The 24,814-nt window shown below is 45.3% G+C and overlaps 1 protein-coding gene across 1 annotated transcript in view; it reads right to left on the bottom strand.

Annotated features, from left to right (window-relative positions):
• LOC131683266 (PHD finger protein 12) overlaps positions 1–24,814 on the bottom strand; it is a 170,252-nt gene that overhangs the window by 54,008 nt on the left and 91,430 nt on the right. The window contains exon 5 of the mRNA XM_058965107.1: positions 18,933–19,531. Coding sequence (XP_058821090.1) covers positions 18,933–19,531 — 599 coding nt within the window. The remainder of the gene's footprint in view (positions 1–18,932; positions 19,532–24,814) is intronic.

The raw sequence follows: 24,814 nt of genomic DNA, 5'->3' as shown, positions 1-24,814 counted from the left end.
ACGTTCGAAACTCGCCATCATTTGGTTGGTGGTACTAGGTTCGGTTGAAGCATTCCCGATTTACGCCGATCCGGCTCTGAACACTACTCTCCATGAAGGATAGTGTCAACCCTTGCATGACCTCACTGCTGCTTTTTGGCAGCATAGATAATCATGGGATCGCGAGAGGCAACTATGTGCAGCGAGTGAAGATAGCGGCCCGGAGTTGGGACCCAATAAAATGGAGAAAAAACAAGCAACCGATATGAATGGAGCAGGCACGGTGAATCCGTTTGCCAGAGGTGGGTTGGTGAGATCACCACCATCAATAGTAGCTGAAGTCATCCAGCAAGAACAGGAGGAGGGGAAGCCGAAGCAACAGCAACAGCAGCAACAAAAACAGCCGGGGCAGGGCGGAATGAGCTACACCCCACAAACGCCAAAGGTAGTGGTAGCGAGGCACTTGGTGGAGGAGCTCCACAAGTTCGTGGACACGAGAAACAATGTCCACAAAGACATTAAGGAGATGGTCATCAAAATCCGGAAGGCGCTACTGTCTGCCGTAAAAGAGTACGATACGGCAACGCAGAGGGCAGATTCAGCTGAGCGAGCATCCGCGTCGGCTAAGGCCACTATCCTCCTAGCTCCTCCGAAACAGGGTAAGGAGAGGCAGATTGGAGTGAAGAACACGCCAGTTCCCATAACTCCAAAGAGGACAAGATCCTCGCCAGGAGACGAAAGACCAGGCGGGTCAAAGAGGCAGACACTCGAGAACGCTGTTGCTGCCTAAGGAAAGGACGCCACCTTACAGGGTGAAAGCTGGAGTACCGTTGTAGGTCGGAAGGAGAAACAAGGGAAACAGCAAAAAAGAAGGAAGAGCGAAAAGGGGAGCAGAAGAAGAAATCAGAACCCTCGGCTCGTCAGAAGGCGCCTAAGGGAGAAGCCGTGCTCGTCAAAGCAAATGACGAGACTACGTACGCAGCACTGCTCAAAAAGGTCAGAGAAGACCCTGAGCTGAGTAGCTCTGCCTTGCAGGAGACTATAACTAAATCAATGGGTGGAAAGGCAGAAGTTAAAGCCTTAAGCCCGGAGATGGTAATTGTATGCGAGGACCTCGACGAAATAACGATGGAAGACGAGCTGAGAGGTGCTATGAAGAAGCAGTGCAAACTGGGCGAGGTGCACCTGATGATCCGGTTAAGGAAGGGATACGAAGGAACGCACACAGCGATGATTCGTTTACCGGTAACCGCTGCAGACAAGGCGCTGGCGGTAGGTAAAGTTACAGTTGGATGGTCGAGATGCCTACTGAGAGCCGCCCTACGAGTAAATAAACAAGCGGAGAAATGCTTCAAATGTTTAGGCTTTGGACATTTATCAGGGGCTTGCAAAGGCCCGGACAGATCCGGGATGTGCTGGAAATGCGGAGAGACGGGCCATCTTGCGAGAGACTGCACGCAGAGGCCGAAGTGCTTGCTTTGCACCCCAGCGGAAGGAAACGACCCTCAGACGGGTGGCTTTAAATGCCCAGCCTACAAGAAGGCGACTGCAGGCCAACGGTGATGGAGGTGACCCAGATAAACCTGAATCACTGTGATACCGCACAGCAACTGTTGTGGCAGTCTACGACAGAAACTATGTGCGATGTCGCTTTGATCGCAGAGCCTTATCAAGTCCCCCCTAATAACGGTAACTGGGTGGCGGATAGATCAGGAACCGCTGTGATACAAGTAATGGGAAGATTCCCCATCCAAGAAGTGGTAGAACGTTCATACGAGGGTTTCGTGATAGCCAAAATCAACGGCATCTTCGTATGTAGCTGCTACGCTCCCCCAAGGTGGACAGTAGAGCAGTTCAGCCTAATGCTGGAACAGTTGATCGACCGGAAGCCGGTAGTCATTGGTGGTGACTTCAACGCCTGGGCTGTGGAATGGGGCAGTAGAGTAACCGACACAAGAGGGTGTATCCTGCAGGAAGCTCTAGCGAAGTTAGACGTACGATTGTGCAATGAAGGCTCTGTTAGCACATTTCGGAGAGACGGGAGGGAGTCTATCATCGACGTCACATTCTGTAGTCCTTCATTGACGGCGAACATGAATTGGAGAGTATGCGAAACGTATGCGCATAGTGACCACCAGGAGATTCGCTACCGTATCGGTCAACGGAACCCCGCGGCAGTACAGAGAAGGGTGACCGGCGAACGAAAGTGGAAGACGAAAGCCTTCAACAAAGAACTCTTTGTTGAGGCACTTCGGCCGAACGGCGGGACTGAGAACGTGGATGCGGCTGACCTAACAAGAAGGATTGTGGCGGCTTGTGACGCCACAATACCGCGAAAACTGGAACCACGCAACCAACGTCGTCCAGCTTACTGGTGGAACGAGGCGCTTAGTACGTTACGCGCTGCTTGTCTCAGAGCCAGAAGGCGGGCCCAAAGAGCAAGGTCAGAACCAGATAGAGAAGAGCGTAAGGCAGCGTTTCGGGAAGCTAGGGCCGCTTTAAAACGGGAGATCAGACTTAGCAAGTCAGAGTGCCACAAGGAGCTATGCCGAGAAGTAGATGCTAATCCCTGGGGTGACGCATACCGAGTCGTGATGGCGAAAATGAAGGCTCCGACGACGCCAGCCGAAATGTGTCCGAGCAAGCTGAAGATAATCGTCGAGGGTCTTTTCCCGAAGCACGATCCAACTATATGGCCACCGACACCGTACGGCGAAGAAGGAACAAGCACGGATCGGCAAGTGACTAACGGCGAGCTAGCAGAAGCATCGAAGCGCCTAAAATCAACGAAAGCCCCTGGTCCGGATGGAATACCAAACGTGGTACTGAAAGCTGCGATCCTGGCATATCCGGACATGTGCAGGATAGTGATGCAGAAGTGCCTAAACGAAGGCAACTTCCCCGAAATGTGGAAGGGGAAGGTATCGGTTTAAATCGGAGTTTCTATGTGATCGCACTCCACAACCCGTAACTCTGGAGCCGGAAGTCGGATGGAGATGGAATTTAATAGGGGGCAGCAGGGACAGGAAGGACAATAGTCTAGGGGCCTAACGAACCCCCCCCCCACGGCCCTACTGCGAGTTAGGGAGCTTTGCTAGGATATGGTGGGGCTAAGATTGAGCTCTTCTAAACCTCTAAAAAAAGCCATAACTCCGAAAGCAGCTCCGACGAAGCGAGTCTGTGCCGCTTCTGCTAAGATCCTAGGATTCCAATAATCTAAGATCTAGGCAATAAAAGCACCCTAGACCAACCGGAGTGCCAACCGGCACATCAGGATCGACGCCAGTAACATCCTGATTATGGTATACTGGCCATGGCGAACGTCAACGGACAGGACACGGATGACTAATAGGATGGCGACTTTGGGCTGACAGGCGTGCTGTTCTACTCCCTGAGTAAGGAAGGATGACACCGACTTGAAATGGCGAGTGGGCTAACAGCATGGCTGCCTCCGTCCCAACAAAACCCTGGCCGGTCTCCGGGTACGTTCGAAACTCGCCATCATTTGGTTGGTGGTACTAGGTTCGGTTGAAGCATTCCCGATTTACGCCGATCCGGCTCTGAACACTACTCTCCATGAAGGATAGTGTCAACCCTTGCATGACCTCACTGCTGCTTTTTGGCAGCATAGATAATCATGGGATCGCGAGAGGCAACTATGTGCAGCGAGTGAAGATAGCGGCCCGGAGTTGGGACCCAATAAAATGGAGAAAAAACAAGCAACCGATATGAATGGAGCAGGAACGGTGAATCCGTTTGCCAGAGGTGGGTTGGTGAGATCACCACCATCAATAGTAGCTGAAGTCATCCAGCAAGAACAGGAGGAGGGGAAGCCGAAGCAACAGCAACAGCAGCAACAAAAACAGCCGGGGCAGGGCGGAATGAGCTACACCCCACAAACGCCAAAGGTAGTGGTAGCGAGGCACTTGGTGGAGGAGCTCCACAAGTTCGTGGACACGAGAAACAATGTCCACAAAGACATTAAGGAGATGGTCATCAAAATCCGGAAGGCGCTACTGTCTGCCGTAAAAGAGTACGATACGGCAACGCAGAGGGCAGATTCAGCTGAGCGAGCATCCGCGTCGGCTAAGGCCACTATCCTCCTAGCTCCTCCGAAACAGGGTAAGGAGAGGCAGATTGGAGTGAAGAACACGCCAGTTCCCATAACTCCAAAGAGGACAAGATCCTCGCCAGGAGACGAAAGACCAGGCGGGTCAAAGAGGCAGACACTCGAGAACGCTGTTGCTGCCTAAGGAAAGGACGCCACCTTACAGGGTGAAAGCTGGAGTACCGTTGTAGGTCGGAAGGAGAAACAAGGGAAACAGCAAAAAAGAAGGAAGAGCGAAAAGGGGAGCAGAAGAAGAAATCAGAACCCTCGGCTCGTCAGAAGGCGCCTAAGGGAGAAGCCGTGCTCGTCAAAGCAAATGACGAGACTACGTACGCAGCACTGCTCAAAAAGGTCAGAGAAGACCCTGAGCTGAGTAGCTCTGCCTTGCAGGAGACTATAACTAAATCAATGGGTGGAAAGGCAGAAGTTAAAGCCTTAAGCCCGGAGATGGTAATTGTATGCGAGGACCTCGACGAAATAACGATGGAAGACGAGCTGAGAGGTGCTATGAAGAAGCAGTGCAAACTGGGCGAGGTGCACCTGATGATCCGGTTAAGGAAGGGATACGAAGGAACGCACACAGCGATGATTCGTTTACCGGTAACCGCTGCAGACAAGGCGCTGGCGGTAGGTAAAGTTACAGTTGGATGGTCGAGATGCCTACTGAGAGCCGCCCTACGAGTAAATAAACAAGCGGAGAAATGCTTCAAATGTTTAGGCTTTGGACATTTATCAGGGGCTTGCAAAGGCCCGGACAGATCCGGGATGTGCTGGAAATGCGGAGAGACGGGCCATCTTGCGAGAGACTGCACGCAGAGGCCGAAGTGCTTGCTTTGCACCCCAGCGGAAGGAAACGACCCTCAGACGGGTGGCTTTAAATGCCCAGCCTACAAGAAGGCGACTGCAGGCCAACGGTGATGGAGGTGACCCAGATAAACCTGAATCACTGTGATACCGCACAGCAACTGTTGTGGCAGTCTACGACAGAAACTATGTGCGATGTCGCTTTGATCGCAGAGCCTTATCAAGTCCCCCCTAATAACGGTAACTGGGTGGCGGATAGATCAGGAACCGCTGTGATACAAGTAATGGGAAGATTCCCCATCCAAGAAGTGGTAGAACGTTCATACGAGGGTTTCGTGATAGCCAAAATCAACGGCATCTTCGTATGTAGCTGCTACGCTCCCCCAAGGTGGACAGTAGAGCAGTTCAGCCTAATGCTGGAACAGTTGATCGACCGGAAGCCGGTAGTCATTGGTGGTGACTTCAACGCCTGGGCTGTGGAATGGGGCAGTAGAGTAACCGACACAAGAGGGTGTATCCTGCAGGAAGCTCTAGCGAAGTTAGACGTACGATTGTGCAATGAAGGCTCTGTTAGCACATTTCGGAGAGACGGGAGGGAGTCTATCATCGACGTCACATTCTGTAGTCCTTCATTGACGGCGAACATGAATTGGAGAGTATGCGAAACGTATGCGCATAGTGACCACCAGGAGATTCGCTACCGTATCGGTCAACGGAACCCCGCGGCAGTACAGAGAAGGGTGACCGGCGAACGAAAGTGGAAGACGAAAGCCTTCAACAAAGACCTCTTTGTTGAGGCACTTCGGCCGAACGGCGGGACTGAGAACGTGGATGCGGCTGACCTAACAAGAAGGATTGTGGCGGCTTGTGACGCCACAATACCGCGAAAACTGGAACCACGCAACCAACGGCGTCCAGCTTACTGGTGGAACGAGGCGCTTAGTACGTTACGCGCTGCTTGTCTCAGAGCCAGAAGGCGGGCCCAAAGAGCAAGGTCAGAACCAGATAGAGAAGAGCGTAAGGCAGCGTTTCGGGAAGCTAGGGCCGCTTTAAAACGGGAGATCAGACTTAGCAAGTCAGAGTGCCACAAGGAGCTATGCCGAGAAGTAGATGCTAATCCCTGGGGTGACGCATACCGAGTCGTGATGGCGAAAATGAAGGCTCCGACGACGCCAGCCGAAATGTGTCCGAGCAAGCTGAAGATAATCGTCGAGGGTCTTTTCCCGAAGCACGATCCAACTATATGGCCACCGACACCGTACGGCGAAGAAGGAACAAGCACGGATCGGCAAGTGACTAACGGCGAGCTAGCAGAAGCATCGAAGCGCCTAAAATCAACGAAAGCCCCTGGTCCGGATGGAATACCAAACGTGGTACTGAAAGCTGCGATCCTGGCATATCCGGACATGTGCAGGATAGTGATGCAGAAGTGCCTAAACGAAGGCAACTTCCCCGAAATGTGGAAGGTCCAGCAGCTGGTGTTGCTGCCGAAGCCAGGGAAGCCACCTGGCGACCCGACCTTGTGCCTGCTGGATACACTCGGAAAACTCCTGGAAAGGATCATTCTTAACAGGTTGACGAAATTCACGGAAGGTGAGCGCGGACTGTCCAAGATGCAGTGCGGTTTCCGCAAAGGAGCATCGACAGTGGATGCAATTCGGATAGTGCTCGAGAGTGCTGAGAAGTCATCTAAACAGAAGTGAAGAGGAGATCGATACTGCGCTGTGGTCACGATAGATGTGAAGAACGCGTTCAACAGTGCCAGCTGGGAAGCCATCGCTGCAGCGCCGCATAGAATGAGGGTTCCCGACTATCTATGCCTATCTATGAAGAGCTACTTTCAGAGCAGAGTGCTGCTGTACGAGACAAGCGAAGGGCAGAAATCATTGCGTGTCACAGCGGGCGTTCCTCAGAGCTCCATTCTCGGTCCAACCCTTTGGAACGGGATGTACGATGGGGTCTTAACGCTGAAGCTGCCTAGGAAAGTGAAAATCGTAGGTTTCGCGGACGACGTGTCACTAACGGTGATGGGTGAGACACTTGAAGAAGTGGAGGTATCGGTGATAGAGACAATAGATGCGATTGAGAGCTGGATGAACGGGGTCAAGCTGCAAATAGCTCACCACAAGACGGAGGTGTTGTTGGTCAGTAACTGCAAAGCGGTTCAACGGATGCAGATCGACGTCGGAGGGCACGTGATTGCATCGAAACGTGCATTGAAGCAATTGGGAGTTATAATCGACGATCGGTTGAGCTTCAACAACCACGTTGATTACGCCTGTGAAAAGTCGGCGAAGGCAACGAACGCAATAGCGAGAATCATGCCAAACGTCGGCGGTCCGAGAAGCAGCACGAGACGTCTGCTATCTACTATTTCGTCATCGATACTCCGATATGGGGTTCCTGCCTGGAGTGCTGCGCTGAAAACCAAGCGGAACCGTGAAAAACTAAACAGGACATTCCGACTGATGGCCGTACGAGTCGCGAGTGCCTACAGAACAATATCGTCGGAGGCAGTATGCGTTATCGCCGGGATGATCCCCATCTGCATTACCCTGGCGGAGGACGTGGAATGCTACCAGCGGAGAAATGCACGTAACGCTAGGAGACTGGTTCGAGCGGACTCGTTGGCTAAATGGGAACAGGAGTGGGACAACGCGGAGAAAGGAAGGTGGATCCATCGACTCATCCCAAATGTATCGGCCTGGGTACATAGGAAGCATGGAGAGGTGAACTTCCATTTGACGCAGTTTTTGTCCGGGCACGGATGCTTCCGGAAGTACTTGCATCGGTTTGGACATGCTTCGTCACCCCTTTGCCCGGAGTGTGCGAATGTGCAGGAGACACCGGAACACGTGGTCTTCGAATGCCCTAGATTCGAAGAAGTTCGTAGGGGTATACCTGGTATGACAGTGGAAAATATCGTCGAAGAGATGTGCCGTGACGAACATACCTGGGACGCTGTCAACAGAGTGGTCTCGAGCATACTCTCCGAGCTGCAGAGGAAGTGGCGAAGAGACCAGCAAGAAGCCGCAAATTGGGTTTCGAGAAGAATTCCGCCGCCGGGGAACTCTCCAACTGTGTAGACTAGGTCCACCGCCGGGGACCAGTTGAGTAGTACGTGACGTAGCACCGAGTTGGGTCGTCGGAGCGCCTGGGAACCGGACGTCAAGCTTCACCGGAGTCGCTGAACCGACCTCGACATCCTACCGGGTAGCTCGTGAGTAGGCTAGATCCGCCGCCGGGGATTAGACCGAGTAGACCGCGTCGCAGAGCTAGCAGTGGGTCGTTAGGGCGCCGGTGAACCGGAAGCTACGCTCCAACCGGAATTGCAGGATAGACCTCAACACCTACCTTGAGTAGGCTAGATAGACCGCCGGGGACTAGATCGAGTAGATCGGGACGACGCGGATAGCTAAATGGCTCACAAAACGTACATCGGAATCAGGAGAAATCTACCGCTCGGTTGCAGGAGAGTAGGCTAGATCCATTGTTGGGGACTAGACTGAGTAGTTTGCGAACAAGTGAGGGCGGGAGCTGAATGGCTCATCGGGAAAGTAGAGCGAAACGGAACGAGAGGAAGCCAAAGGGCTCAAGAAATTGTGGTGCTATAACAAAAGAAGAATCGGTATCGGGAGAACCTCCTTCGCCGGGGAACTCTTCGTTATCGTAAGCTAGATCCACCGCCGGGGACTAGACTGAGTAGACCGCGACGAAATACCACCAGTCGCAGGTCGTCGGGGCATCAGCGAACCGGAAGCCCTGCTCCACCGGAATCGCCGAACTGACCTCGACATCTGGTTGGTTTGCTCGGTTTCGGGAGAACTTCTCTCGCCGGGGAATTCTCCGTCGGAGTAGGCTAGGTCCATCGTCGGGGACTAGACCGAGTAGTTCGCGAACAAGTCTGGTGCTCAATGAGTAAACGGCGCTGAATGGTGGGGTGTAGAGGAGTGGGGCTGTAACCCTGCAACCAACTAGTAAGTAGTTGAATTAGAGTGTGTGCTATGCACATAAAAACCCCTCCCCGAAGTAATGCCATAAGGTAGTGCCGGGGAGGAATCAGGTTCTGGGCAAGAGCAGTGGTTTTTAGCGGGTCGTGTGATGGCAGCCCAAACCCGTTCCCTGAGACATTGGGGTTTTTGTACATTTTTCCTCACTCAGGGTTTTCCTGAAATTTTTTTACTGCTCTCTTAAAAAAAACATACATACATACATACATACATACATACATACATACATACATACATACATACATACATATACATACATACATACAGAGAGTGAATGAGTACATTGAGTACAGCCATCCCCCCAGAAGTAATACCGAGAGGTAGTTCCTGGGAGGAATGATGGCGGAGCCCAATGGAGTTTAGTCGGTATTAATGGCTGGTCACCATTCGAGTCCGACACGCCCCCAGTGCACCCCGTGTGGTAGATTGGACCCTACCGTTAGCACGTGTACTGGGCTAGGACATAAAGGTCTTCTCCATTGTAAAAAAAAAAAAAAAAATACATACATACATACATACATACATACATACATACATACATACATACATACATACATACATACACACATACATACACACAGATATTACACAACTTCGCTAGCGAATGACGGATCTCAATAGTGGCATGTCTGTAATAATATACGTACATGGAACAATTGAGAACCACTCCTCCGCCGAGGGTATTGCGGTTGCCAAGATCAATGGTGTGTTCTATTGCAGCTGGTACGCTCCACCAAGGTGGCCAATAGAACAGTTCAACCAGATGATCGACAGGCTCTCATCGGACCTAGTGGGCCGGAAACCGGTAGTCATAGCGGGAGACTTTAACGCTTGGGCAGTGGAATGGGGCAGCCGCTGTACAAATAGCAGGAATCAAGCGCTAATGGAGGCGCTTGCGAAACTCGATACTGTGCTAGCTAATAATGGCTCCGCTAGTACATTCCGTAGAAACGGGATGGAGGCGTGGATTGACGTAACATTTGCCAGCCCGAGTCTGGCTCCAGGCATGGAATGGAGGATAGACGAAGGCTACACCCATAGCGATCATTTAGCAATCCGCTTTAGGATCAACTATGGTGTGCAGCATCCGAGGGCGGAAGATTCTTGTCAGGTACGCGGGTGCAAGTCCAATCACTTCGACAGCGAAGCTTTCACCGCGGCCCTGGGACTAGAGGCCAACACCGACAGTCTAAGCGGGGATGCGCTGGTAGCTGTTCTATCACGCGCGTGCGACGCCACTATGCCGAGAAAACACTGCCAAGAAACGGCAGATACCGGGTATACTGGTGGAGTGCCGAGATTGCAGCTCTACGGTCAGCCTGCCTCAGAGCTAGACGTAGGATGCAATGGGCTCGCACCGAGGATGCAAGAGAGAACCGCCGTGAAGTGTTTCGAGCTGCGAAATTGGCCCTTAACAAGGCCATTAAAAACAGCAAGAGAGCGTGTTTCGACAACCTGTGTGAGAGTACCAACGCGAATCCGTGGGGTGACGCCTACAGGATTGTGATGGCCAAGACCAAAGGGGGCTCCTCACCCCCAGAACGGTCACCGCACCGGTTGGCAACGTTTATCGAAGTACTCTTCCCGTCTCGAGCCACAAGCCACTGGCCACCTGCACTACGAGACAGTGCGGGCACGGCCGAAATGGTGGCTCCAGTGACTAACCGCAGAACACGCGATCAGCACGGTGGAGGAATGGATGAGCGCGAGAGGCCTGGAGCTCGCTCATCATAAGACGAAGGTAGTTATCGTCAACAACCGCAAGTCGGCACAACATGCAGTTATCCATGTGGGAGAAGTCGCGATCACTTCACAGCGAAGTCTGAAGTCTCTCGGACGACAAGCTGACCTTCGGCAGCCATGTCGACTATACATGCAAGAGAGCGTCGACTGCTGTTGCGGCTCTATCGAGGATGATGTCCAACAGCTCAAAGGTGTGCGCCAGTAGACGTAGGTTACAGGCAGGCGTTACCGTATCTATCCTCAGGTACGGCGGCCCGTCATGGTCAAGGGCACTGAGGGTAACCAGTTACCTACAGAAACTGGAGAGCACCTACCGCGTGATGTGCCTCAGAGTGATATCTGCCTACCGCACGGTATCACACGATGCATCCTGCGTGATAGCGAGCATGATGCCAGTCGGGCTGGTCATTCGGGAAGATGAGGAGTGCTTCGAGCTACGTGGAAATAGGGGAGCCCGCGAGCGCACCAGGGTGACCTCGGTCGCCAGATGGCAGCGTGAGTGGGACAACTCCTCGAAAGGTAGGTGGACCCACCGGCTGATACCTAGCATATCGAGCTGGGTGGGAAGACCCCATGGGGAAGTTCACTTCCACCTGACACAATTCCTGTCAGGCCATGGCTGTTTCCGACAGTACCTCCACAGGTTCGGGCACGCGGAGGTCCCAGTCTGCCCGGACTGCCCAGGTGTAGACGAAACTGCCGCACACATACTGTTCGTATGTCATCGGTTCGACGTCGAAAGAAGAGAAATGCTTGACGTCTGTGGCTGGGACACAACACCTGATACCCTTATTCAGCGGATGTGTCAATCGGTGGAAAAATGGAGCGCAGTCTCGGCTGCTACCATCCAGATTGCCAGTAGGCTACAGGTAATCTGGCGAACCGAGCAACAGACGACGGGCACGGCTAACTAGTGATTGGTTAGCTGGAGCGAAAAAGGCCAAGCGCAAAAAGGGAGTGAATGGTCTGTTCATGCCGAGGCAGGTTTGGCGCAGCGACTGGCAACCGCGTAAGGGGTAAACCCAGCCACCCCGAAGCAAGACAGAAGAGTGAGTGTATAGGCGTATAAGTGGACTGCCTCATGCCAAGACGGGAGGGTCGTAGCGTAGTATGTTGGGACTTAGCTATCGATACCTCATGGCGTGGTAGAGGAGTGAAAGGGTGAGCATCCAAGTCAGTCTCACACGGCATGTTAAGGGTGAGCACAAAAGTCAGCCTCACATGGTATGGTAGAGGCTAGCTCAAAAGTCAGCCTAGCAAGGAATGAAAAAGGTGAGCACACAAGTCAGCCTCGCATGGTATGTGAGAAGTGGGGCCTAAGAAAAATGTCCCACATGGGATGCCAGGGGGAGTGACACAGGTACAATAGAGTGGCACGAGTGAATCAGGTAATAGGGTGAGCACCCAAGTCAGCCTCACATGGTATGGGTGGGGCGAGCACAAAAGTAAGCCTAGCAAGGAATGAGTAAGGTGAGCACACAAGTCAGCCACGCAAGGAACGAAAAAGGTGAACACAAAAGTCAGCCTCATGTGGAAGTGTTTGAGAGTGAATCAAAGTGCGATTGAGAGAGCACCCAAGTAAGCCTCATACAGGACGTATGAACGCGTGAGTGAGAGTGAATGAGTACATTTAGTACAGCCATCCCCCCAGAAGTAATACCGAGAGGTAGTTCCTGGGAGGAATGATGGCGGAGCCCAATGGAGTTTAGTCGGTATTAATGGCAGCGTCACCATTCGAGCCTGACACGCCCCCAGTGCACCCCGTGTGGTAGATTGGACCCTACCAATAGCACGTGTACTGGGCTAGGACGTAAAGGTCTTCTCCATCGTAAAAAAACACAGATATTTTGCGATCTCGGCGAACTGAGTCGAATGTTATATGAGACTCGACCCTCGGGGCCTCGGTTAGAAAGTTGGTTTTTGGAGCAATTACATAACCTTTCTATATGAGAAAGGCAAAAGAATAATATTTAATTAGCTTAATCAGCATGAGTTCAATGTTATCTTCATGCGATTATATTTTGAAATGTCGGTGGAATGGGTTTGAAAGTGGAGGGAATGGGGGGTTAGTAGAGTGGGAGTGGAGGATGCGTCAGAATTCCTTCATCTTATTTCGGTATACGGGGTGGATGAAGGAAATGCGGGCGTGACAGTGGGTCCAAGGGGAGGGGAGTGATGAAGGAGAGAGGAGTAAGGGCAAGGCGGGGGGAGGTGCGGCGACGCAATACTCAACTACATATTTTGCCTTCCATTTGAGACATGGTTTGAGAAAATCGGTTCAGTCATCACCGAAGAACCGATGTAACTGAAATTGTGGAATATGCCCGGAATTCCGGACTTCCGGAATCGTCGATAGTGGAAAATATATTCAAAGAATGTTTGATTGGCAATCAGTGATCTAGATCCGCGATTATAAGTAATTTGGTGACCATTTCAATAGTTTTTAGCCCATGATTTATTACGATTGTACCGATTTATATGGGAAATTCCAGTGTATCCTTACTAACACCCCTTTAACTCCGGAAGCAAGCGTCAGAACCGAATGAAATTCAGCAGCAGTCAATGGTATTACTGTATCTTTCATTTGAAATCAAGTTTATAAAAATCGGTAGAGAATTCGTTGGGGAGTGGGTGTGATATTAGCTTAGGAACTTGGTGGGTTCCCCGGGGGCGTCATGAACCGTCATAGGTGGCCAATGTGGTCAAAGCTGCTTTGATTTATCATTAGTGATCCAGACCCGCAAACTAGAGTAATGTTACATCAATTTTAATATGTTTTACATCATTTGAACATCATGGTGGTACCAGTTTATATGGGAATTTGCTGTGTGACCGCACTCTTCAACCCGTAACTCCGGAACCGGAAGTCGGATCAACTAAAAATTCAATAGCAGCTTATGGGTGCGTTATACCTTTCAGATGAAACTAAGTTTGCGAAAATCGGTTCAGCCATCTCTGAGAAAATTGTGTGTTTAAATGACACACACATACACCCACATACATACACAAACATTTGCCGATCTCGACGAACTGAATCGAATGGTGTATGAAACTCGGCCCTCCGGGCCTCGGTTAAAAAGTCGATTTTTACAATGATTGCATAGCCTTTCTTTATATGAGAAAGGCAAAAACTTTCAAATAACATCTAAAAAACCTGTTTGCGCCCATACATTTTACCTATTAGTTTCCACCAAGAAACAACACTCTATTTCACTCGTTTTGACTACAGACACTTTATATACAGACTTTCGGAGACAAAAACAGTAAAACTAGCAATCATGAACATTTCCTGGCATCACGGAAGATCCTATAAGCTTTGGGCTTCCCCTTTTACTTCCCTTCTCAATACCCTCATGCTCGTTTGGCTGCACTTTTTGACAGTCCATTTGGCTGCACTTTTTGACACTTCGCTAGTCTGTATATAAAGTGTCTGTAGTATTGACAGCAGATTCCCAACTCATCGCAATCGGAATGTTTTCTTTTAGAATTTAAGCGCAAATGCAACAACCCATTCTAAAACCGATTCATTCAGGGTAGGTTGTTCCATTTTGTTGGAATTCCATCATAAATCAACTCATATTCCGAAACTGATTCTGGGTGTAATTTACTGGGATGAGGTTATTTTATGGTGCGGACATCTATCCCGATCAGAAACACATAACAGAAATATTTCAAAATTATATCTCGCATTGTTACTTGTTATAAATTTCTATTATTTTAACTACTAACGAGACCAAAATTATAACACAATATGTTACAAAAATTATTTTCTGTTATAATCTTGTCATTTCATTCTGATCGGGATGTGTCGTTATAAAGAATTTCTAGTTTCATGTATATTGCCGCAAGATGTTCAAAATATGGAAAAGCGCACCATATCATATAAAGTAAACAGAAACGACATAAACTACTCAAATCCTTCTTCGGGATGGTTACATCATTCAGTGTTGAGAAGTTTCAACGTTACGTTACGTTACGCAACGGCAGAAGCATCAGCAAACCCATGAAGCTCGTAGGCATTCGGAAAAGCCACATATCGTGGTACCTTAATGAAATTTAGACGAGGCAGTGATTCTTGAAACAGTTGCCATTGTCGTTGGAATTGTTCATCCAGGATATCATCCTATCCTACGTTGGTCTTCCATAGCTGCTGCATCAGAATTATAGCGATGACGATCACCGGTGAGAACAATCCCAATGGATCGAAAAAACTTGCAATCTCAGAGTAGATGATCCATTTAGTCGCTGGTCAAGCCGGCGTTGACAATTCATGATGTTGATGAGCGATGAAAAGCTGATCGTTACTCGAATCCCACAGTAAGCCAAGAATGCTCATTGCTTCGTTGGCACCATATTCCTGCAAGGTGAGCCGCTTTTCACGTTCCTCGACTGGAATACACTGCATACTCATCCGAGTTGGAGCATAATTTGTGCACGGGGAAACAATCCCGGGCGAGCATCAGTTTTAATCGGCGATGGCATTCAATGGCTTCCCCTGTGGTATCCGCAACACATAACACGTCATCGATGTAACAATCCTCCTTTACGATACGAGCAGAAATGGGAAAGTTTGCTGACTCTTCTTCGGCGAGCTGTAGCAAACATCGAGTGGCTTGATATGGAGCGGATGCTGTACCGTACGAAACAGCATCCAGTTTTAAAACACGTAGCGACTGAGTTGGCTGCTCTCTCTCTAAAATATTCGCAGGTTGCACGTGTCTTGCGGGGCCACTAGTATTTGATGATACATTTTTGTAATGTCCGCCGAAAAGACAGCATGCTTCCGGAAACTCAGCATGATGGAAAACAGATCCTTCTGAACAATAGGATCAACCTTCAGCATTTCATTCAGCGATAGCTTTGGTGACGATGACTTGGCGCTTGCGTCGAACACCACACGACACGTGGTGCTGGAGCTATGCGGTCGAAGAACGGCGTGGTGTAGCATATAGTACATTGTCCCATTCGGTTTATCATTGGACTCCTTCACTTCGTGACAATGTCCAATAGCCTCGTTCTCGCGAATGAAATCAACATACAAAGATCGAAGCTCGGCGTCACGCTGCAGTTGTTTTTCAAGCATAAGGAATCGTTTCAAAGCTAAAGCACGACAATCGTCAAACTGGCTGACATTTTCCTCCAGAGGTAGGCTAATGACAAATCGTCCATTTTGCGATTGTAAATGGAAAGGAAATGTGTTTCACACAACTGCTCTTCTACAGACAGCGGCGTAACATCGGTAACTGGTGAATCAACCTTCCCACACGGGCGATGGATGCGACATTGGATAGTTGAATGGCTACGTTGGATAAGATGACATCGTTTATCACTCTGGCGACCACCCATCCAAGGTGAGTGTCTCGGAATTGTGGCAAGTTGTCGGCTAGAGTGAGACAACTTGGCTTCAGTCAGTTAAAAAACAGCTGAGCTCTGACTAGCATGTCGATTTTCTCAGGGTTATGGAACTCAGGGTTGGCCAAATGAATTCCTTGGGAGATGTTCTATTTCCATCTTGAGAGATGGAATTGTGTTCATCATCTTTGGTGTGATCAAACATTCGATGCTGGCATGGAAATCTTTATATCGGGATAGGAATTTCACGAAAACCTTATCTCGAGCAAGCATTTTCAAGGCGTTTATGCCGGTAATTGCAACATTGGCTCGTTTCTTCTGGAACCCAAGGACGTCTGCTATTTTCTCGGACACGAAATTTACCTGAGAACCGCTGTCGAGCAACACACGGTACTCATGTGGCTAATTAGCAAGCATTTTCAAGGCGTTTAGTACCTTCGTACGTCCATCCTGGCTGCATTATTCGGCATTATTATCGTGGAGCATGGTGTGATAACGCTTCTGACACTTTCTGCAGGTGTTGTTCGATGGACATCTGTTCGATCGGTGGCCTTTCTGCAGGCAGTTGAAACGTGCACCAGCTGCTCGGATCTTCTGGGATGCATTCAAGTTCTTCAAGGTGGCACACTGGTAGTTGAAATGTGCACCACCACAAAGCTCATACATTTCTGCCTGATTCGTGGTACTGGTGTAGAAATCTCGCAGTTTTCCATAATTTGGCATCTGGTTTTCAGGAAAGCGATGATCGATTCATACTTGTTGTTTTTCAGTGAAAAATACCGGGGCATTAGATTGCACCGGTTTTGCATTTTCTAGCAGAAAGGGGGGGGGGGGGGGAGTGAATGAAACACGTCTAGTGGCCTGCTTTTCTGTTAGAAATCCACTACCCCGGGGTTTTTCAATAAAAAACCCCATTAGGTATTTCACCTTGTTGTAGAGTGGATTCCCAAGCCTTGCGCGTCGGTTTGTCCAGTGCATTCTTAATGGTGTTAATAATTATGTGCTCCGAAATGCCGATGAGCTGCTGGTTCAAATACCGGCTTACGATGCGTGTAGACTCATCGAGAAGGCCTCGCAAATCCTTATACAACTCACCTGACATCTTTTGGAGTTGGAACAATCCTCTTGTGATGTTTTCGGCGAGGAGAAATAACGGTTCTGTTGTTTGTAACAGTTGTTACAAATTACCTGGTTTAATTCAATTAAGTTATATATAAATGCTACATTTTTAAAAACGGTAAGCGCCTCATAAAATCAATAGAACGAAAAAAACCCATGTTTCAGTCGGGTTGAAATTATTTGGGAAAAACCCGGTGAAACCCAAAAATAAAAACCCGGGATGATGTAATTTTTTGGTATATGCCACGAGACGCTCAAGGGGTTCTACAGCCTGGAATAACAACTGGTTGAAGCGAAAAAACGTTATATATACTTTTTTTTAAATATTCCTCAATCCTATAATCGACAGACACGATTCTAATGCATAAACGCTAATGATATGACCATCAAGAATACGACAGACAACCTCAATTGATCCCCCTCGACACCAGTTTGACCTTACTAAGCTAAGGAACGTTAGTCTTTTTTACCCCACATTATTCCAAGGATCCCTTTAGATCGCCCTATGATTTATATACGTATCAATAGGGCATTTCTTGCTGAACAACAAATGAATAAATTTAGCTGATGCTACCTGCTACTCTACAAATCATAACCCCTTAAAGTTTAGCATACATCCTAAAAACAAAGAGATAGCGAGTTAGTCTATTACCCAAAAAGGTATATTTTGAAAGCATCTGCTACTTTCTAGAACAATGAAAAACTGTAAAAAATCAAATGAAAAAGTTACAGTGAAAAACACTTTTTAGGAGGTATTCCAAAATATACTTTAATTTCACCCAATAACTTTTTTCGCTTAACAGATTGCCATTTCGCTATATCCAAGACTGACTTGGATTGTTCCATCGAGCCTAGCTTGCATACCTTACATAACTAGACCCGCTGTTCTCCATTCAGCATCAACTCTCTTTTCAAAAGATGACTAACACTAATATACATTCTGATGAACGTGACTTTCGGAATGAACAAGTATTTTGGGGAAAACCGGGGACGTGTGAAAACTGAAGTCACTCGGCTATTTAGTGCTATAACTTCAGTTCAAATGGTCAGATTCTTCTGAAATTTAAACACTCTTGAGAGAAGGTTCATTAAGAAAACGCAAACAAAAAAAAATCGATTTTTTTACCCACTCAGGTAGATATAACCCCTTAAACAACTTTTAAGCTATTCCCCCGATATTTTGATTTGTTGTTGTAAACTAGTCCGCTTAGAACCATTTCCAAAAAAAAACTAACTCATTTTTCGATTGAGCCGCAATTTGGAGCAATTACCAGTAGTATTACCACAGATAACATACATTAAGCTATAACAAAATGTATTTAAATAATTTGAATACGAACCAAAACGTCTGTTTTCTGTGGTGATACCTTTATATACATACCTACATATATATATATATATATATATATATATATATATATATATATATATATATATATATATATATATATATATATATATATATATATATATATATATATATATATATATATATATATATATATATATATATATATATATATATATATATATATATATATATATATATATATATATATATATATATATATATATATATATATATATATATATATATATATATATATATATATATATATATATATATATATATATATATATATATATATATATATATATATATATATATATATATATATATATATATATATATATATATATATATATATATATATATATATATATATATATATATATATATATATATATATATATATATATATATATATATATATATATATATATATATATATATATATATATATAAATAAATTTACCTCGTCATAAAATATCGTCGCATGTTTATCCGAGATGCATTGGCAGCTACCAAACTGAGTCAACTGAATATCATTTCCACGCCCACTGCCGATCGAAAGTGAACGATATCGCATATGAACGGATTGTAAAATATCTGGATTTTCGAACCAACCACAGCCTGGGACATTAACGTCAACTGGGGTGACGACGGCGCGAGCACGAATGTCCTGATATGTCGCATATTTGACGAGGTTTTCTGTAAGCAGAACTAACTTCTGCTCTTGTGTTTTGGCAACTGCATTGGGCTTGTTCTCCTTAATTTCTTGTTTAATCAGCGGGGAAGGTAACGACAAAGCATGATCATCTGACACTTCATACTCCCTCTTTGGACTGGTGAATTCTCTTGCAATTCGTTCTATGTCATCTTTCGTCAATAGTTGGCTCGGTAGAGGCATGGATTTTGCTGGTTCTTCTATCTTGACAATTTTACGTATTGATTTAATTGAATTATTGCCATCTTTCTCTATTTTATCGCTACTTTGTGCCATTATTTGTTGTAGTCGTTGATACGCTAGCATTTTAATCAGAGAATCATCGAGACATGCTAGCTCTCCGTTAACTGAAAATAATAATAGAATATGTTACCAATGCATATCTTACGCATGTCACTGTTGGACAATTCATTCTAAGCAAGCGAAAGTTTACTGTCTGTTTTAAACTTTTTTTTTCATTTATTTTATTATTTATTTTAAGTAGATACATTTTATTCAATTCCTACATTTTTTTAATCTTATTCATTCTGTTTAGACATTATTTCCATTCATTTCATCAATTTTGTTAATTTGATTTAATTTAATTTATGCTATTATTTTGTAACTTCAACTTTAAAGAGCTGAAATAATTTGATCTGTATTATTGTATTAATTTGATTTATATTAACTATTCTGGCCAGTCTAACTTCTGACCTCACACAAAGCAGAAGCGAAAAATCGCTACGCTATAGCAGGCTATAGGCACTAGTGAATCAAGCTAGCTATTGTTATACATCAGTACACATACAAATTGTATGGCCGGCTGCGGAGTGATATGAGTTTGCCAAATGAAACAAAAGTGCCCGTGCTACGGGATAACACAATTTCGATCAACTTTAATAAAACTCGTGTTAGACCCACAGCTCAGGAAGTGGAACAATGAGTTAAAGTGAAAATGAAGCTTAATCTCGCTAAAGTATATATATTTAGAAGCTTAGCACAGGCAGAAAACTTCATTGCAAAAAACAACATGCAACACGAGGTCGAATTTAATAACACCAGAATCAAGATCCCCGTGCATATGGAAAACGACATGGTGGACGTGCGTATCCATGATTTGGCCCAGCGCACGAAGGAAGATTGCATCAAACGAATCATGTCGCAATTTGGAGAAGTAGAATCTATTACGAATGACACCTGGAGAAATTTTGTCACCGGCATTTCCAAATTGTGAGGATGCGAGTGCCTAAACCAATACCTTCTTACATTACTATCGAATGCAAATCACCGAAGGATGGCGTGACCTATAAGCAAACAACGCTAATCACATATCCCGAGCAGACTCCAACATGCCAATTCTGTAACCATACAGCCGACTACGGAAAAACATGCGCCGAAGCAACTAGTCAAAACTCATCTACTACAGCCAACTCTAACAAGCAGCCACCGACACTTTCAGATAAACCAAAAACAACGATCCAATTAACCAATAATGCAGGTACAACGACCACGACAACCGCTCCCAAACCAACAACTAGCATCGCCAATAAAGAAGCAAATACCGATGAAGACGGATATACAACAGCGACTCGTAAGAACAAGAAACAAATAAGAACCTCTGATCGTGAACAGTAAGAAAGCAGTACCGATGGCGACATGGACGGGAACGATAACGCGAGAGAAGGCAGACTGAATGACCCCCAAGCGGCTTCACCGCCAAGGAAAAGGATCTCAACACGCAGCAGCAAACTGCGTCCACGAGATCTGGCAGACCGACATTCTTACAATTTATTTTTTTTATTTTTACTTATTGTAAAAAAATTAAGATAAGACTCACGGCTCAGTTGTGCTAACGCATTGAGCCGTTTCAAATAAAACTTTAGATAAAAAGATGAGTGGGTAACCGGAGTGTCGTGACTACTCGTTTGACTTGTAATTCAAATCGAATGATACTCAATGAAATATGTGGGAATGTTTCAAGTTATTCTTTATAATAATTATGGTGGTTCTGAAAAGCACCTTTGTTGTTGGCGTCTGCGTTGATAGGGGATGCGCTGGATTCTAAGCTCGTTGAGACATTCATTCATGAAATGAACAAATTTCACATTTTCTTGCTTTGAAATATCAATGTAAAAATCTCTCGAAACAACCATCGGAATCTTTTTCCTAGCGTACAGAAATGAACACGCTTAGCGAAAAACTAGGGGCGGGTAATGCTCGGGACATAACCACGATGATTATATTCTTAAAATTCTGCTTGTATCTCTTTCAAATGGCAAAATTTTACGCATTAAGTTCGATTCACCAGGCTCAGCGAAATTTTCCTGGGGATCCCGTTCGTTAGTATATTCAGCTAAACAATTTTCTTACCGAGTTCTCCGCATTGAATACAGGTCAATAATTTCATATAATAATTTCAACAAGCAGACAATGTACATGTATGACAGGTGGGAGTGTTCTGAAGTGTTTTAGTGAAGGTAACAACATAAAATCGTGTATTGGACATTTTACAATGATTCTTCTTAACCCTGCAAAACCACGGGGTTGGCAGCAGAGGGATAAGTTGTTTGGAAAAGATGAAAGTTAATATATGATAATTAAAAATATAAAATTGTTCTATAAATTGCAAAGTTGTTGCCGCGTTGACCTGAAAATTTGTCATTTCATTCATACAGGAACAATCATTGAAATTATGTCAATTTTTTGCTTTGCAAGATTTGAAATAACTTTGAAGTGTGGTCACGACACCCCTGTTTTATCATATACATTACCAACCCATCTTTTCCATTTTTCATTCGTCCTAATAAGGACGGATTGTAGATAACTATGTTGATACAAGACGAGAATCTTTTGAAAAAATTCAAACCTTGTCGACGATTGTTTTTACTGCGTACACACATATGACCATTCCCCTTTCGCAGCTCACACCGAATGAGCACGCTTTGCATTAAGGCGTTCCTATTTATCAACTTTTCGATGCAGATGAAAGGCCCTCCTTTAGTGCGATAAATGAAAATATTTTCATCATTCGTTTTAGTTTAGCTTTCGCTTAGTGGCAGAGTTGCCACATTCAATGATTTTCTTGGAAGCATTTGCAAAAACCTTCGGATTTGTAGATTAGAAAAACATTTTCTTATGATTCACTGGTAAAAGTACAGAATTCACAAGCGCAAACTTAATACTAGTTAACAAAAGAAACTTTCTAATTAAATTCTTTTACCATTATGCATTCGGCCTAATAAGGACGGTTTGTAGATGACCATGTTGATACAAGACGAGAATCTTTTGAAACAATTCAAACCTTGCCGACGATTGCTTTTACTGCGTACATACATACGATCTTTCCCCTTTCGCAGCTCACACCGAATGAGCACGCTTTGCATCAAGGCGTTCCTATTTATTGACTTTTCAATGCAGATGGAAGGCTATCATTTTAAGCGATAAATGAAAATATTTTCATCATTCGTTTTGGTGTAGCTTTCGCTTAGTGGTAGAGTTGCCGCATTCACTGATTTTCTTGGAAGGATTTGCAAACACCTTCGGATTTTTAGATTAGAAAAACATTTTCTTATGATTCACTGGTAAAAGTACAGAATTAAAAAGCGCAAACTTAATACTAGTTAACAAAAGAAACTTTCTAATTAAATTCTTTTTCCATTTTGCATTCGTCCTAATAAGGACGGTTTGTAGGTAACTATGGTGATACAAGACGAGAATCTTTTGGAACGATTCAAACCTTGACGATTTGTTTCTACTGCGTACATACATACGATCTTTCCCCTTTCGCAGCTCACACCAAATGAGCACGCTTTGCATCAAGGCGTTCCTATTTATAAACTTTTCAATGCAGATGGAAGGCCATCCTTTTGTGCGATAAATGAAAATATTTTCATCATTCGTTTTGGTGTAGCTTTCGCTTAGTGGCAGAATTGCCACATTCAATGATTTTCTTGGAAGGATCTACAAAAACCTTCGGATTTGTAGATTAATTTGAAAAATATTTTTTTATGATTCACTGGTAAAAGCACAGAATTAACAAGCGCAAACTTAATACTAGTTAATAAAAGAAACTTTCTAATTAAATTCTTTTTCCATTTTGCATTCGTCCTAATAAGGACGGTTTGTAGATAACTAGGTTGATACAAGACGAGAATCTTTTGAAACAATTCAAACCTTGCCGACGATTGTTTTTACTGCGTACATACATACGATCTTTCCCCTTTCGCAGCTCACACCGAATGAGCATGCTTTGCATCAAGACGTTCCTATTTATTGACTGTTCAATGCAGATGGAAGGCCATCCTTTTGTACGATAAATGAAAATATTTTCATCATTCGTTTTGGTGTAGCATTCGCTTAGTGGTAGAGTTGCCACATTCAATGATTTTCATGGAAGAATTTGCAAAAACCTTCGGGTTTGTAGATTAATTTAAAAAATATTTTCTTATGATTCACTGGTAAAAGTATAGAATTAAAAACCTATTTTAATCCACCTAGCGGTGCAATTGTGCCTTTCTCAATCATGAACACGTGAATGTTTGCGTTGTTTATATTCATTAAAAGCTTTCAAATGAATATATTACATTTTATTATTATACATGACATGATAAATATACAAGAAAAAATCACTATTCGAGTTCTAAAATTTTGTAAAAGAAAAAACAGCTACATTAATATTAAATTGAAAAAAGGTGCGAAATCGGCAGTCCCAAAAAGTCGATTTTCATAAAAAAAAAAATTTTCGAGATAACATAAAATCTCGACGTTTCATGCATTTTAAAGATGTTTGGCATCAAAAACGAATTTGATTTCTGAAATTTCATGGGGTCCCCCCTTTGAAAAAAAAATTTAGTTCCGGCTTATATGGGAATTTCATATGTGACCGGATGGATTAGTCTATATTTCCGGACGCATCCAAGCGATCCGTACGAAATTTTATAGACATCTGTGGGGATACTATAGCTATCATTTGGGACAGTGTTTGTGAAAATCGGCCCAACCATTTCCGGGAAACTGATGTGAGTACGTCAATTTTGAAAGATGGCCGCTTTTCCCGGGCACATCCGGAACCGTCTATGGTGGTCAATGTAGTCAACGAAAGTTTGGTTGGCCGTCGATGACCTAGAACAGCAAATTTAAGTTGTTTGAGAGACATTTTAGCGAAATTTTTACCTTTTTTGCTTTCATCGGAGTATCGGTTTGAATCGCAATTTGCTATGTGATCGCACGCCACAACCTGTAACTCCGGAACCGGAAGTCAGATCGGGATGAAATTAAATAACCATTTACGAAGGCGCAACACCTTTCATTTGAGACTAAGTTTGGTTGAATCGGTCTAGCCATCTCCGGGAAACCGATGTGACTGTTATTCTGAATTTGGATACTTCCGCCGGGGCTTCCAGAACCGATGATGGTGGCCAATGGGGCCAAAAAGACTTTGAATGGATGTTAGTGACCTAATACTACAAATCGAAGCAGTTGTGGTCATATTTTGGAAAAAATTTCACCTTTATACATTCATTGCAGAATTTATTAAAATCGACATTTTCTGCGTGATCGTGCTCACCACCCTGTAATTCCGGAACCGGAAGTCGGATCCATCAGAAATTCAATAGCAGCCTATGGGAACGTTGTATCTTTCATTTGAGACT

Source organism: Topomyia yanbarensis, chromosome 2 (assembly GCF_030247195.1).
Source record: "Topomyia yanbarensis strain Yona2022 chromosome 2, ASM3024719v1, whole genome shotgun sequence".
In the NCBI taxonomy this organism is placed as follows: Eukaryota; Metazoa; Arthropoda; class Insecta; order Diptera; family Culicidae; genus Topomyia; species Topomyia yanbarensis.
This window is presented reverse-complemented; position numbering and strand designations above follow the sequence as displayed.